The 12927-nt window shown below is 46.9% G+C and overlaps 1 protein-coding gene across 2 annotated transcripts; it reads left to right on the top strand.

Annotated features, from left to right (window-relative positions):
- Window positions 1–2362: 2362 nt before the first annotated feature.
- On the top strand, window positions 2363–11649 carry LOC106629203 (killer cell lectin-like receptor subfamily B member 1B allele B). 2 transcript variants are annotated; one of them, XM_074539143.1, is made up of 7 exons: window positions 2363–3432; window positions 5454–5528; window positions 6080–6166; window positions 8020–8118; window positions 9073–9161; window positions 9815–9924; window positions 10481–11649. In XM_074539143.1, the coding sequence occupies exons 1-7, from the start codon at window positions 3351–3353 to the stop codon at window positions 10620–10622; spliced, it is 684 nt and encodes a 227-aa protein (XP_074395244.1). In that variant the 5' UTR covers window positions 2363–3350; the 3' UTR covers window positions 10623–11649. The 2 variants fall into 2 exon arrangements, with proteins under 2 accessions (XP_074395244.1, XP_074395243.1); XM_074539142.1 differs by having other exon boundaries at window positions 2369–3432; window positions 9019–9161.
- Window positions 11650–12927: the final 1278 nt, after the last annotated feature.

The following is a 12927-nucleotide window of genomic DNA, read 5'->3' on the forward strand; positions in this document are numbered from 1 at the left end:
CTTCTGTCTTTCTTGGTCATGGCCACACTGAGTTTGGGATTGCAGAGGCCAAAAGATGGACATGACTCATCTTGGAAAAATGGGAATAGAGCTGGCAAGAGTAGGAGTGAAGTGGAAGTGTGAGGGCTTCTCTGTTAGGAAATGCTGTCAGATGTTGCCCTTAGCTAGTGTTTAGGAAGCCAAATTCATTAGGTGCTAAGGAATTGCAGCAGAATAATTAACACAGACCTCATTATTAACACAGACATGCAGAGCCATTGTCCCACCCATACAGACCCACAGGAAAATATCTTTAAATTACTGAAGATATTTACCCATCATAGTTTTGTGGGAAATACACAATACCACAGAGAAAAAATAAGTATACATTTAAATGCTGAAAAGTGTGGCTAAGTGCTCAGAAATACAATACAAACTGGCCTGTGTGCTATCTCCAGTATTGAGTTATGCAGCATCTCAGTATCACAAAAAAGGATTTACAAGGGGAGCTGGATCCCTGTTTTAACTTCTCCCCCATGGTATTTGCACCATCCTTGTCAAATGGAGTTCAAAACCATCAACTCAGTGGGGTATTGCACCTTCCTTCTTCAAGCAGCACCAGCCCACACAGTCAGCACTCCCTCAAGATGCAGCAGAACCTGCTGATGAGCGTAGGCAATATTCCACAGGAAAGAGGGGAGCTATTTTTATGACAAAATTTGTGGGATTGATGCCATCATGTGCTTCTCACTCCAGAAAACCAGCAATAAAAACCAAAAAAGTTGATTTAACTCAATGGATGTTTCCTACACTCAGTCCATGTTACAACTGTCAAATTAGCAATATCATTCCCTAATAAAAAGGAAAATTCTGAATGAAAAAAGGAATTAAGACTTGGTGGAGTTGAAAAATTACAGAATACTTAGGGTTGCCCTGAGAAGCTGTGGCTGTCCCATGCCTGGAAGTGTCCAAGACTGGGTTGGACAGGGCTTGGAGCAACCTGGAAGGGGCACCCCCATGGCAGGGGTTTGGAATAAGATGATCTTTAAGGTTGTCTCCGACCCATTCCACCTTTGTGGGGATGTGGAATGGCTTCCCAACTTAGTTGTGACAGTAGGCCATTTTTTATACTCTTAAACAAACAAATTGACATTAATAATTTCTAGTTTCATTCCAGTATTGGATTTCCTCCAAAGGCTTGTCAAGGGCTCAAGGGGGAACCAAGGGAATTGTCTTTGATTGTGTACACCCCTAACTAGGCCAGATGTGGCCTCATCCAGTTTCTGGATGTGGAAAGGTAAACACATATTTTGCCAATAAACAAACACATACAATTAATTTAACAATATTTCATTAATGAAATGTTATGTTATGTTATTATATTAATGTCATTTATTAACAATAGCTCATTAATGATTGAATATATATATATAAAACATTTGGTTGGAAGGTTCATCTAGAGGCAACTTTGGCTCAGAGCCTGTTGTTCAGGCCTCAGTCAGGGTCTATTGTTTAGGCCTCATTATTTCAGCCTGCCATAGAATTTCTAGACACGTCTCCCTGTCAGGTCTGAGGGCCACTGCAAACCTTCATTTAACTGCAGTACAAACTTCTGAGTCATCAACCACCACAGAAACCGCTTCACTTCCTCTTCTTTCTCTCACACATTTGGTGTTTGCTTGGATTCTCTGGGCCTGTGATTATGGGACATGAGGCACAGAATACCAGAACACATCTCTGGCTCTTTGAAGAAGCCTCTCCATGACCACTGGCACCAGAGAATGTTCCAGATCTGATGGCCCTGAGAGCATATATCCATAAGAGAAAATTGTCTTTCTATTGAAGAAATAGGTTCAATCAGAATTGGTATTTATTTTTTTAAAAACCACTCAACTTTTTCCTATAATTTGTTTTGAATGAGAAAAGCAATGTGTTATGTTTTTATAAAGACAGGAATACAGCAATCATAGAATCATAGAATGGCTGGAGTTGGAAGGGACCTTAAGGTCGTCTCATTTCACCTTCTCTGTCATGGGCAGGGACACCTTCCACTATCCCAGCTTGCTCAGAGCCCCGTCCAACCTGACCTTGGACACTTCCAGGCATGGGGCAGCCACACTTCTTTGGGGATCTGTGCCAGGGTCTCACCACCCTCACAGGGAAGAATTTCTTCCTAATATCCCATTTAAACCCACACTCTGTCAGTGTGAACCCATTCCCCATTGTCCTGTCACTCCAGGCCCTTGTCAAGAGTCTCTCTCCATCTTTCTTGCAGCTCCCTTCAGGCACTGCAAGGCCACAGTGAGGTCACCTCAAAGCCTTCTCTTCTCCAGGCTGAACAATCTCATTCTCCCAGACTTTCCTCATGGCAGAGGTTCTCCAGCTTCTCAGTGCTGTATTGGCCTCATCTGGACTCTCTCCAACAGTCCCATGTCCTTCCTGTGCTGGGACTCCAGAGAGAAAAGAGGTCACCCCTCAGCCCCCTTTTCTCCAAACTGGACAAACCAAGGAATCATCAGCTGCTCCGCACAGGACATTCCTTCCAACACTTCCACCAGCTTTCTTCCCTTCCTGTGAGCCTCCATTCAAGGACCTTCATGTTGTTCTTAAATTCTAGGGGTTCTGGATTGGTTTTGGCTGGGATAGAGTTCACTTCCCTCATAGTAACTGGTATGACTATATTTTGGACTTGTGCTGGAACAGTGTTGAGACCACAGGGATGCTTTAGTTCTTGCTGAGCAGAGATTAAACAGAGTGAGAGACCTTTGTTTGTCATCCCACCCCACCACTGAGGGGGCTGGGAGTGCACAAGGAATTGAGAGGGGACACACTTGACCCCAACTGCCCAGAGGGATATTACAAACCTAGAAAGCCAAGGAATAGTTTTGTTTAGGCTGCACTATTCCAGTTGCTGCCTTAAGCATCTTTTTGTGCTTCCCAAAACAGGCTGGACCAATCCCTCTTTCTGACCCCATTTTGCCTCCAGAATTCCCTTTCAGAGAAGCAGACAATGTCTGTGAGCTACACAGAGCCCACAGAGCTCAGGACACAGCAGAGCAAAATGTTTTGTGTATGGGTTGGTGAAGCTTTGAGAACTCAAGATACTTCCAATCCAGAACCACTTCCCAACACAGGTGACCTCAGGGAGGCTGTGAACTTCTATTTCCTCGTGTTACTGACATAAAACCATTTGCCATCAAAAGATAAAGTAGAAATAGAATTCTCTTTTCATTAGAAGTTGAGGTGTGACCGGAAGAGTCAAGAACTTCCTGCTGAAGGCTTGAGGGCGGGGGGAGCTCTGAGTCGTGCCCAGCTCAGAGTGTCACTGTCACAACAGCCGAGGGAGGGAAAAAGGAGAAGCGGGAACAAGAATGGCAGAAAATGTCCTTTATGCTGACCTGAACTTGTCTGAATCAACCAGACCCAGAATCCTGACAGTCCCTGATGACCCAGGTAGGTCCAGTGCTGGGCACTGAGCTTTCTTTGCATTCTCCACTCCCTCTCCCACATCTCTTGAGAGAGTTTCTTGCAGCACCACAGCCCCAAAGAGCCCAAGGGAAACATGAGGGCCCGGGAAGCAAAACTGCAGGTGGAGTGTCCAGAGAGGGTTGTTGATATTTACAAAGGCAAGTTGTTGGAAGATCTACTTTTCTCTTGCTAAGGTGCAGGTGTGAGGCAGTGTCTCTGGGGTGAGATTAAGAGTCCTTTTTATCCATTTGGGAGGGCATTCCAGAGCTGAACATCCATTGCTGCTGGCCCTGGCCTGTTGTCCCCCAGCAGACTGAGACTGCTGCAGCAAACTGCTCAGGATGGAATGGCTGCTGTTGCTGGTGCTCACAGCAGTCTCCTGCACAGCTGCTCCTGCTCCCTGAGCACAGCAGGCACTGCCTGGGGGCTTCTGCTCCTGCTCTGGCTGTGCCAACTGCTTGTTGAATGCACCAGTGTGAAGAATGGTTCATGGACAGCTTTGGTCTGATTTGGGATCAAACACTTTGCAAAATTCTAACCAATGATTTATCTTTCTTTAATGAGTTTTAAATGGTTACATGTATGTTTGCACTGGTTTTGCAATATCTGCCATAAAAGTACATCCTATAAATTAACAGACTTCCTGCTGTGTGTCTCTGTATTTCATTTTCATTTTTCTTTCCTTTCTTTCTAACCCTGCTTTCACTCTGGCCGAAATTATTTCTTCAAACAAATCCATTGTTTGTCTTTTGCACAAAGTGTGACCCCTCTGCATGTCTTTTTGGATGTGTGGACTTACTAATACCCCAGGGAATAGGGTTTTACCACCCCTTTCAATGGATCAATTCAGAGTTCAATTGACCACAGTAGATGCCACCTGATAACAAGTTCCATTTTCCTTAGAATTTAACCCATGTATTCCTATTCAGAATTTTGATAGATTTCTAGTAACATCTGGGTGTTTCTCTGCTTGTGCCTTTTAGGGAAACCCCTACCAACTCTTCTATGTGTTCACTGAAATTATGCACAAGATTTCCCGATATTGTGTCCATCTTCTAAAAAGAGCTCAAATCCCTGACTTCCATTTTAGCTCTGTACAGTGATAGAATCCAGGGGGCTCAGTGTTGCATATCACGATGACTTAGAGAGTTTTATAACACTGCAACATCCTATTTTTGACTTTTTACCCACTTCTGATCTCCCTCTGACCCTTCTTTCCTCTCCATATGTTTTCTTCCCTGCTGCTCTGTAGTTATTACCTGCAGATGATGGAATAGATTTCATTACTCTCCCTGTTATCTGGGTTATTTAGATAAACACTCAAACCCCTGCAAGTTTAGTACAATCTGCAGTTTTCAGACTTTGATGTTTTAGTCATTCTCACCATTCCTGTCAGGATGAACAACCTTGGGCCACCCTTGGCACTTTCCTCCCCTTTTGTCAAGATTGACAATATGAGTGTGTGCCCCTGTGCCCTCTGGTATTGTCTGCCTCAAAAAGAAATCAGTTCTGTTCCTGCATCTAGCAAGAGCTCCAAGGGTGAAAGAGTCAGCATGAAACATGGAATCAGAATATCCTGAGCTGGAAGGGACCCACTAGGATCATCCAGTCCAACTCCTGGCCCTACACAGATATCCCAATAATCCCATCCTGTGCATCCCTGAGAGTGTTTTCCAAATGCTGCTTGAGCTCTGGCAGCCTCGGAGCTGTGACCATTCCCTGTGGAGCCTGTTCAGTGCCCCAGCACCCTCTGGAGGAAGAATCTTTCCCTGATGTCCACGCTGACCCTGTTCTGACACAGATCCAGCTGTTCCCTTGGGTCCTGTCCCTGGTCACACAGAGCAGAGATCAGTGACTATAATGGAGAAAAATATAATTTGTGCATAGTTAACCACAGTCACATCAACCAGTTGCTGTCCTGTGTTCAGCATTTCTCACAATTTCAGTCATTTTTATTTAATTTAAATTGATTCTCAGCTCTCTTTGTGCTTTGTTCTGGTTCCCAGGCTCAGGCTGTACCTATGCAGAAGTGAAAGTGAAAGCTCAAGACACAAATGCTGCAACAAAATGCAAATCATCAGGTGAGTTTAGCTGTCTGATAAAGTGATAGGATTTAAACAAGAAGGGCAGAGGGGCTGATCCAGATGCCCCAAACATGCAGTGACACAAAACCATGAGGAGGCAGGAGGATACAATTGTCTGTTTCCACACTCAGAGCAGGGGCAGCTGAGGTGTTGCGTCCTGTGCCCCTGAACACTTGTTGGCTTTCCTGGCAAAGGAATAGAAGGATGTGATGGGGCACACCCAGACCCCCTGAGCCCGGGCTCCTGTCCCCAGCAGCAGGGAAAGTGAACAAAGGAGAGGAGGAAGCAGAGGGAGGGCATTGATTGCAAGGCCTCTCCTCCTTTTCCCCTCTCCTCAAAGCCATGGCAGGTTGGGATCTGTTCAGTTCCCTGAGCACAGGGCTCCAGAGCCAGCGGGGAAGCACCAGGACATTGAGCCTGGCTCCAGCCTGCAGATCTGGAAGGCCCCAAATTCCCATTGGGAGCCTGAAAAAGACACCTTGGAATGCAGGGCAAAGAGGCTTCTGTCCAGCTGTTCCCCTAATCTTTATTTTTCTGCCCCTCTCTAGGTAAAAGCCGTTGTTCCAGAAAACATGTTGCCATATTGGTGGTGATAATCCTCATACTGGTCCTGGCAGTATATTTAATAATCAAATGTAAGTTCTTTTGTTAGTGTCATAACAGCCATTTATTTGTGTCTCTCTCCCACTGACTGAGGTCCAGGCCATGACATTCAAAGCCAGTAGGAACAGAAGTTTGGTTTGAAGGCAAAGGACAGCAGTTTTTAGCCAAGCATGGCTGTAAGAGGAAATGTGCAAGAGAATAGAGTGGTTTTGAAAGTTTAAAATTCCAACAGATAAAAAAGCCAAAATCCCAATGAAAAACTGACAATATTCAAATGATGAAGAATTTATTATATAAATGTTTTGAAGAAACAAGGTGAGATTTGGTAATGCCTACCAGTAATACAATTGCTAACTGTGAGAATCCCACAAGGTGATGAGGTTGTATCATGAGAACAAGATGTCCATAACACCAAAAATCTTAAAATAATTAGGAATTCAAGTTCATTTGAAGGAAGCAAGTAAATCACATCTTAAAGGAGTTTCCTGAAGATCATAACATATTTTGAGCTACATAAAGAGATAAATTATATTTTGTAGAAAAAGAATCTTACTTCCATCAGAAAAAAAATTAATAGAACCAATTGGTATTTCCTTTAAAAGTTTTCAAAGAACCATTTTAAAACTTCAGATGGTTTTGTTTGTTTCTTTCTGTCCTTTCATAGCTGAGAAAGCTTGAGAAGTTTCCACAACCAATCACTCTCAAGTCCCACAGTTTGCCACCTGCTCAGAGATGCACATGGGGAAGACTTTGATCCTTGGAACTTAAAAAACAGGCCTGGGGAAAGCAAGTCATTCTTCTTTTTCTGGGCAAAGAGTTCAGGATTGATATCTGACAGTGACCAGACATTTATAAATGTCAAACAGCAAAGGGTGGGGCAAATTAAAAACAAATAATGAACCAACAGAAAATAAAAGGTGTCATTAGCATTTAATACAGCTTTAATTTTAACATTGAAAGAGGAGTTCTTACACTTCGATCTAGGTCTGGCTTCAGTTATCGTTCTTTTGTGAGGCTCAGTTCTGTCTCCGAACTGCTACAGACCTGAAAAAATACTCCCAAGTAACTTGAGATCTAGATCAAACTTGAGAAATTAAATCAAGGTAGTTTTTACGTTCAAGAGAACACAGTTTCACTTTGCTCCAAATCAAAACTGGTGCATTTTGAGTTTATAAAGATGCAGGTGTTGAGTGGTGGGTGGTGCTGCCTATTATCTGTTCCCAACAAAGCTGTGCTGTAGAAAAGCAGGCTGGGTCAGCAGTCAGACAACATGGTCAAACCCCACCCAACACTCACCACAGCTGGCTGAGCCAGAGAGGCAAGAAAGGCTCTTTCTGCAAGGTTTTATTCCAGTGAAGTGTGAGGCTGAAGGGGACCAGTGAGAAAGAGAGAGAACCACGTGGAGCAGGGAGCTTAAAAAGGGGAAGGTGTGGGGAGTAGAGCTGAGGGTAGGGCAAAGGGGATCAGTGTCCAGGGGAGGGGGGGGATAGGAAAAGGGGAAACCAGGGGAAATCCATGTGGGAGTCTGTATTTTTCCATGGTAGGTACTCACCGCCATTGATAGGGCAGAGGACTTGGGAATTGGCTGAGAGATTTCATGGGATGCTACAAGTTTATGCTGTTTCAGTTTTGTATGAATTTTCAATAGGGTCTTGTTTTGCCAAATAAACTGTTATTAAGATATAACTTGTGTAAATGAACTCAAGTGTTGCCTTTAATTCAGTGGAACCTGACCATGTTATGATTTTTAAAGTAGATTCATGAGCAAAGAGGCAGAGTTTGCATTCTGTTGGGTGATGGGGGGTCAGAGAGGTCCAGCAGAGCTCTGACAGTGCCTGGCACAGTGGTCATTCCTTGCAAGCAGAAACTGTGTTCTTAATTCCAGATGGTCCTACTGCAGGCAGCCAAAAGGGCTCAACAACATCGTCCCACACCATTCAAGAGGACCCAACAACATTGTCCCACATCCCTGAAAGGGCACCAGGTAGGCAATCCTCTGTCTTTCCAAAGGAAGTTGCCAGAAGTCTGTTGGATTGATGGGTAAGGGGGAATAGAAAATGAACTCTGTCAGGATTTTGTTCAGAAGGAAAACAACAACCCCTCTGCCATGTCAGGAGTACAAACCCTACCCTGGGACACTGCCAGGATGAGCTCTGGAGCCCATGGAGGGTTTGCATTTGCAGCTCCTTTGGAAGCAGTGCAGGCTCAGCTCTGCATTCCTGCTCCCCAGGGAAGAGCTGATGCCTCTGTGCTGCCAGAGCAGAGCAGTGGGAGGCAGGGAAGGCACAGGAGGAACAATCCCTCAGGTCCCCAGCCCTGCAGGGAGCAGGATGGACAATGTGCCTGTGCTGCTTTCCCAAGGCCCCTCCACTGCCAGCCTGTGACCTCAGAGCAATTCCAGGCTTCCCTTCAGGAGCTGTTGGATCCCCAACCAAAGTGTCTCCTGCAGGCCCTGTCTCCCTGAATCCCATCCCCTTTCCAGCTGCCCCTCCCTGCTCCTCCTGCTGCCCTGCCTGGCAATGCACACAAATGTTGGTGCTTCCAGTAGCACCTCTGCTGCCCAATTCTGCATCAGGCAGACCAGACTGTGGGGATCTGGGAGCTGCTTTGTGCCCTGAGCATTTCTCTGTATGCCCTGAGCAAAGCTGGGCAAGGCTGGATCATGTTTGCTGTGCTGCTGCTCCCAGTCTGGCTCCTGTCTGCTGATTCTGGGCTGCCATCAGCTCCAGAGGCTCTGGGGGATCCCTGGTGCTCTGCTGACAATGCTCAGCAGGAGCACACAGGCAATTCTGGGGTTGGAATGGGCTCTCTATCTCTCCATTGTTGTGGCATTCTTTGGTCAGTGTCAAAATGGATTTTACACACCTCTTCTTCCATTCTGCAGTCTGCCCCACAGCATGGAGGAAACATGGCAGAAAATGCTACTTCTTTTTTCCAGAGAGGGAACCAAAGGACTGGAATGCCTCCCGTGCAGAATGCACTGCCATGGGCTCACAACTGGTGGTCATTGACAGCAAGGAAGAGCTGGTGAGATCCAACTCCTGGGGCAGCTGCTCGGGGGGCTGGAGCTGCCAGGCCAAGGGCTCAGCAGTGACACTTGTGCCAGCTCCTGTCCCATGGCCTTGGGCTCTGGGACCTGCTGCCAGCCATGCACAGCCCAGGCCTGGCAGTGGCAGCAAAGGCCTGCACAGGGAGAGGCCTCCTGGGCCTTGCACTCCTGTCCCTGGAAGCTCCTGTGCCCAGGCCTGGTCCCATGGCAAGGAGCAAAGTCCCTGCCCAGCTGGCTGGGCTTTTCCAGGGATTTAGCACACAGGGCATGGAGCTTGAGCAGACACTTCTTTGGGAGAGCCATGGCTGGGACAAAACCTGAAAAGGCTTTGCCACCCCCATCCAAAGGGAAAAGTGGCCCCAGGAATGAAATCACACCTGACTGACATTATTGCACCGCTGTAATGGCACCACAGGTGTATTATTACATTTATTATCTTCATATGGCGCCTCCAAAAGGGAGATGATCTTCAATATAAATGGAGAAATTCATCCTCTGGAGCAGTGGGCACAGGTGTTGTGGCTGGATGCACACTGCACTGTCTGTGCTGCCTTTTCAGCCCTGAGCCTTCTGTGCCTCTACTCAAGAAAATGTCATTTTCATTTATTCCCAATGTTGACTTCCTTTCCAGAATTACCTTCACTCACAATCAAGACATAACTACTACTTACTTGGTCTCAGATACTCTCCAGAGGAACAGAAGTGGAAGTGGATCAACAACGTGGAACATGACCCAGCCATGTGAGCTCCTTCCAGCAAGTCCCTGCCATGCAGTGTCTGGGAAGAGGAAAATGCCAAAGGCAGCGCAAAGAGCAGAGAGCCCAAGGGAGATCAGGGACTGTGCTGTGGGGGAAGCTGATTGCTGGAGGTGCAGGTGCTTCAGCACAAGCCTGGGCCAAGGCAAGGGAGCCTTGCAGGGCCAGGGAACACAGGGCTGTCCTGTAGGGATGGCAGGAGAGGACACAGCTGAAGTTCTGCTGGGGAAGGAAGGATCTGCCTGGATGCAGCTCCCAGGGGAAGGGAAGGGGACAGGAGGCAGGGACAAGAGAGAGAGGGTGATGTCAGCACCATTGGCTGGAGGGAACCAAAGCAGGGGAATGTTTCTGGATGGGAAAGCATTGCCCAGAACCTTTTGTGGAGATGTGGGGAACAAAAGTGAGGAATGGGAGGGGGATTCCAGCAAGGCAGTTCCTGCTCCCAGTGGCAGTAACAGAGCTTAGCAGCCAGGCCAGGTGCCACTCTGCCTTTCACTGCATGTCAGGAATGGAACCAAATTTGACTTCTTTCCCCTATTCAGGTTCAGTCTAAAGCAAAATTTCAACGACTATCACTGCACAGTGATTGGATTTGGTGAAGTACAAACTGCACCTTGTGGTGGAACCCAAACAACACAAAATATGTGTGAAAAAGCTGCAACAATTTCCAACAGGCATCTGTAGGAGAGCTAAAAGCAAGAGGTGCACGCTGATCTGTTCTGCCCAGCTTCCTGTAGGAACCATGCATGGGATGTGTCCCATTTCCCTTGAGCTGCCCAGTCTCTGCTCCCAGGCTCTCCTGTAGCCTCTCTCCAGCCTCGGGGCTGAGCTCAGCCCAGCCTTTCCCTGCTGCTGCCTGAGCCTGGATGGATCCCCTCTGGAAGAGCTGGCCCTGGCACACAGGAGCACTCTGGCACTGTCTCATGCCAGGGGTGGCCCTGCCAGGCAGGCACTGCCAGGGGAGAGGAGTCCAGCCTGGGCACAGGGGTGATCCCAAACACATCCTTGACTCATCTGCAAGTCCCATCCATGCCCAGCCCTGTGTTCCCAGCCCTGCCTGGGCACAAGGAGAGCCTTCCCCACCTGGCCACAGCCTGGCCTTGCCTGCAGCCACAAGGGAAGGGCAGCACAGATTTCTGCCTGGGATCCTGCAGGGAAGGGCAAACTCACTCCTTGCCAGGATGGACAGGATAAAGTCAGGTGTGGGTGTGGATAAACCTTCCCCTGTCCCAGAGTGTTCCAAGAGCACACAGGATCCCAGACCCTGTGAGAGAAATGGGAATCAGCCCAAGGGAAAGGATCCTACAGCAGCACAGCTCTGGGCATAAAATTAGCCCCAGTCCTGTGTGGGGAAGGGAAGGAATGTCAGATTTAGGATGTGCTGGGGAAGGGCACAGGATGGAGACCAGCAGAGAGCAGCAAGGCCTAGAGAACAGAGTCCCAACAAAAGCTAAGCTGGACAGAAAACAGGACAATGAAATCCACAGTGACCTGTGAAGGAGCTGGTGAGAAGCATGAGAGTGACCCACAGGGAATGACAACAGAGTGCTCTGCCCTCTTTTCCTTGGAGATTGGTCACAGGACAGGGCAGATCTATGGATGTGCTCTGGGTCCCCCCAGGGAGCTGCCCTCTGGTGTCTGGGCTGACTGCTGGGCCCCTGTACAATTCCTCTCCCCTCCATTGCCTGGAATAAAACTTTTATTTTGAAATCACAAATTGCTGCTTGTGTGTGAGTGGGTGAAGCTTTGGGAACTCGAGACACTTCCAGTCCAGAACCACTTCCCAACACAGGTGACCTCAGGGAAACCATGAACTGTGGTGTTGTGAGCTTCCCAGGATGAGGTGAGCGATGACAATTTGACTCCATGTTCTCAGAAGGCTGATTTAGAATTGTCTTGTTTTGGAAAGACAGGAGTCTGCTAAGGAAGGCAGGAGCCTCCCCTGAAATGGAGAATGTAAACCCTCCCCACTCCTCCCAATTTCCGTAAATTTTAAATTAAGGGGCTCTCAGGCAAAAATATGGGAGCAGGAAATAACAGATCTTTAATAGGTAAGAAAAAAAAAAAGGATAAAGTAAACAATGCAGTACATGAGAACAACAGTGACAGAGTCAGAACCCAACCTGACACCCTGCAGGTCAGGGTGTTGGTAGCAGTCCAATTGGAAATGTGGCTGCAGTCCTCCTGAAGTGTCAGGAGGGGTTCTATTGGGGCAGGGGTTCCTGTAGGGAAGGATGTATTCTTCCTCTGAAGAAAGAGGCAGCTGCTGTTCCTCTGGAGATTCCAGTGGAGAAAGCCATCCTGGTGTCTCAAAACCTCCGGACTATATCTGGGTAGCAATGCTTGGCTCCTCCCTCTGGGCGGAGCATCTCACTATGGGATGTTATAGTTCTTATCAGTCATGCACTGACATTCGATAGCCTGTTATCAACAGATGTCCCCTCCTGAGGGAGGAGTGATTGAGGTCACTCAGAGAGAGAGACAAGGCAAACAGCTCACTTGACAAAAGACAATGTGCCATACAGATGGTAATTGAAAACAACTTGCATTGCAATCTTCAACAATAATTTTATTATGCTATATTAAAAGAAATTATATACTAAAACTATACTAAGGATAGAGAAGGAAGACTTCAAAAGGCTTCACGAGTATGATAATGAAAGCTTGTGACTGACCCCTCATTGTCTGACTCAGCTGATGGGAATTGGTCATTAATTGAAAACAATTCACATGGAACCAATCAATGATGGACCTGTTGGAAAATGATCTGCAGACCACATTTCCAGACAATCAGATAATTCTTGTTTTCATTCTTTTCTGAGGCTTCTCAACTTCCCAGGAGAAGAAATCCTGGGGAAGGGATTTTTCAGAAAATAACATGGAAATAATGAACTTGTATTTTATGTTCCTGACATAAAACCATGTGCCTTCAAAAGCTGAAGTAGAAATAGACTTTGTTGGGCAGGATGAAACAAGAAAGCCTTTTAAA

The sequence above is a fragment of the Zonotrichia albicollis genome, chromosome 4 (assembly GCF_047830755.1).
Source record: "Zonotrichia albicollis isolate bZonAlb1 chromosome 4, bZonAlb1.hap1, whole genome shotgun sequence".
In the NCBI taxonomy this organism is placed as follows: domain Eukaryota; kingdom Metazoa; phylum Chordata; class Aves; order Passeriformes; family Passerellidae; genus Zonotrichia; species Zonotrichia albicollis.

Coding starts and splice junctions, on each gene's coding strand:
- LOC106629203 (XM_074539142.1), top strand. CDS start 3,351: ATGGCAGAAAATGTCCTTTATGCTGACCTGAACTTGTCTGAATCAACC. Junction 9,162..9,814: donor TTGACAGCAAGGAAGAGCTG/GTGAGATCCAAC, acceptor CTTCCTTTCCAG/AATTACCTTCACTCACAATC. Junction 9,925..10,480: donor GTGGAACATGACCCAGCCAT/GTGAGCTCCTTC, acceptor TCCCCTATTCAG/GTTCAGTCTAAAGCAAAATT.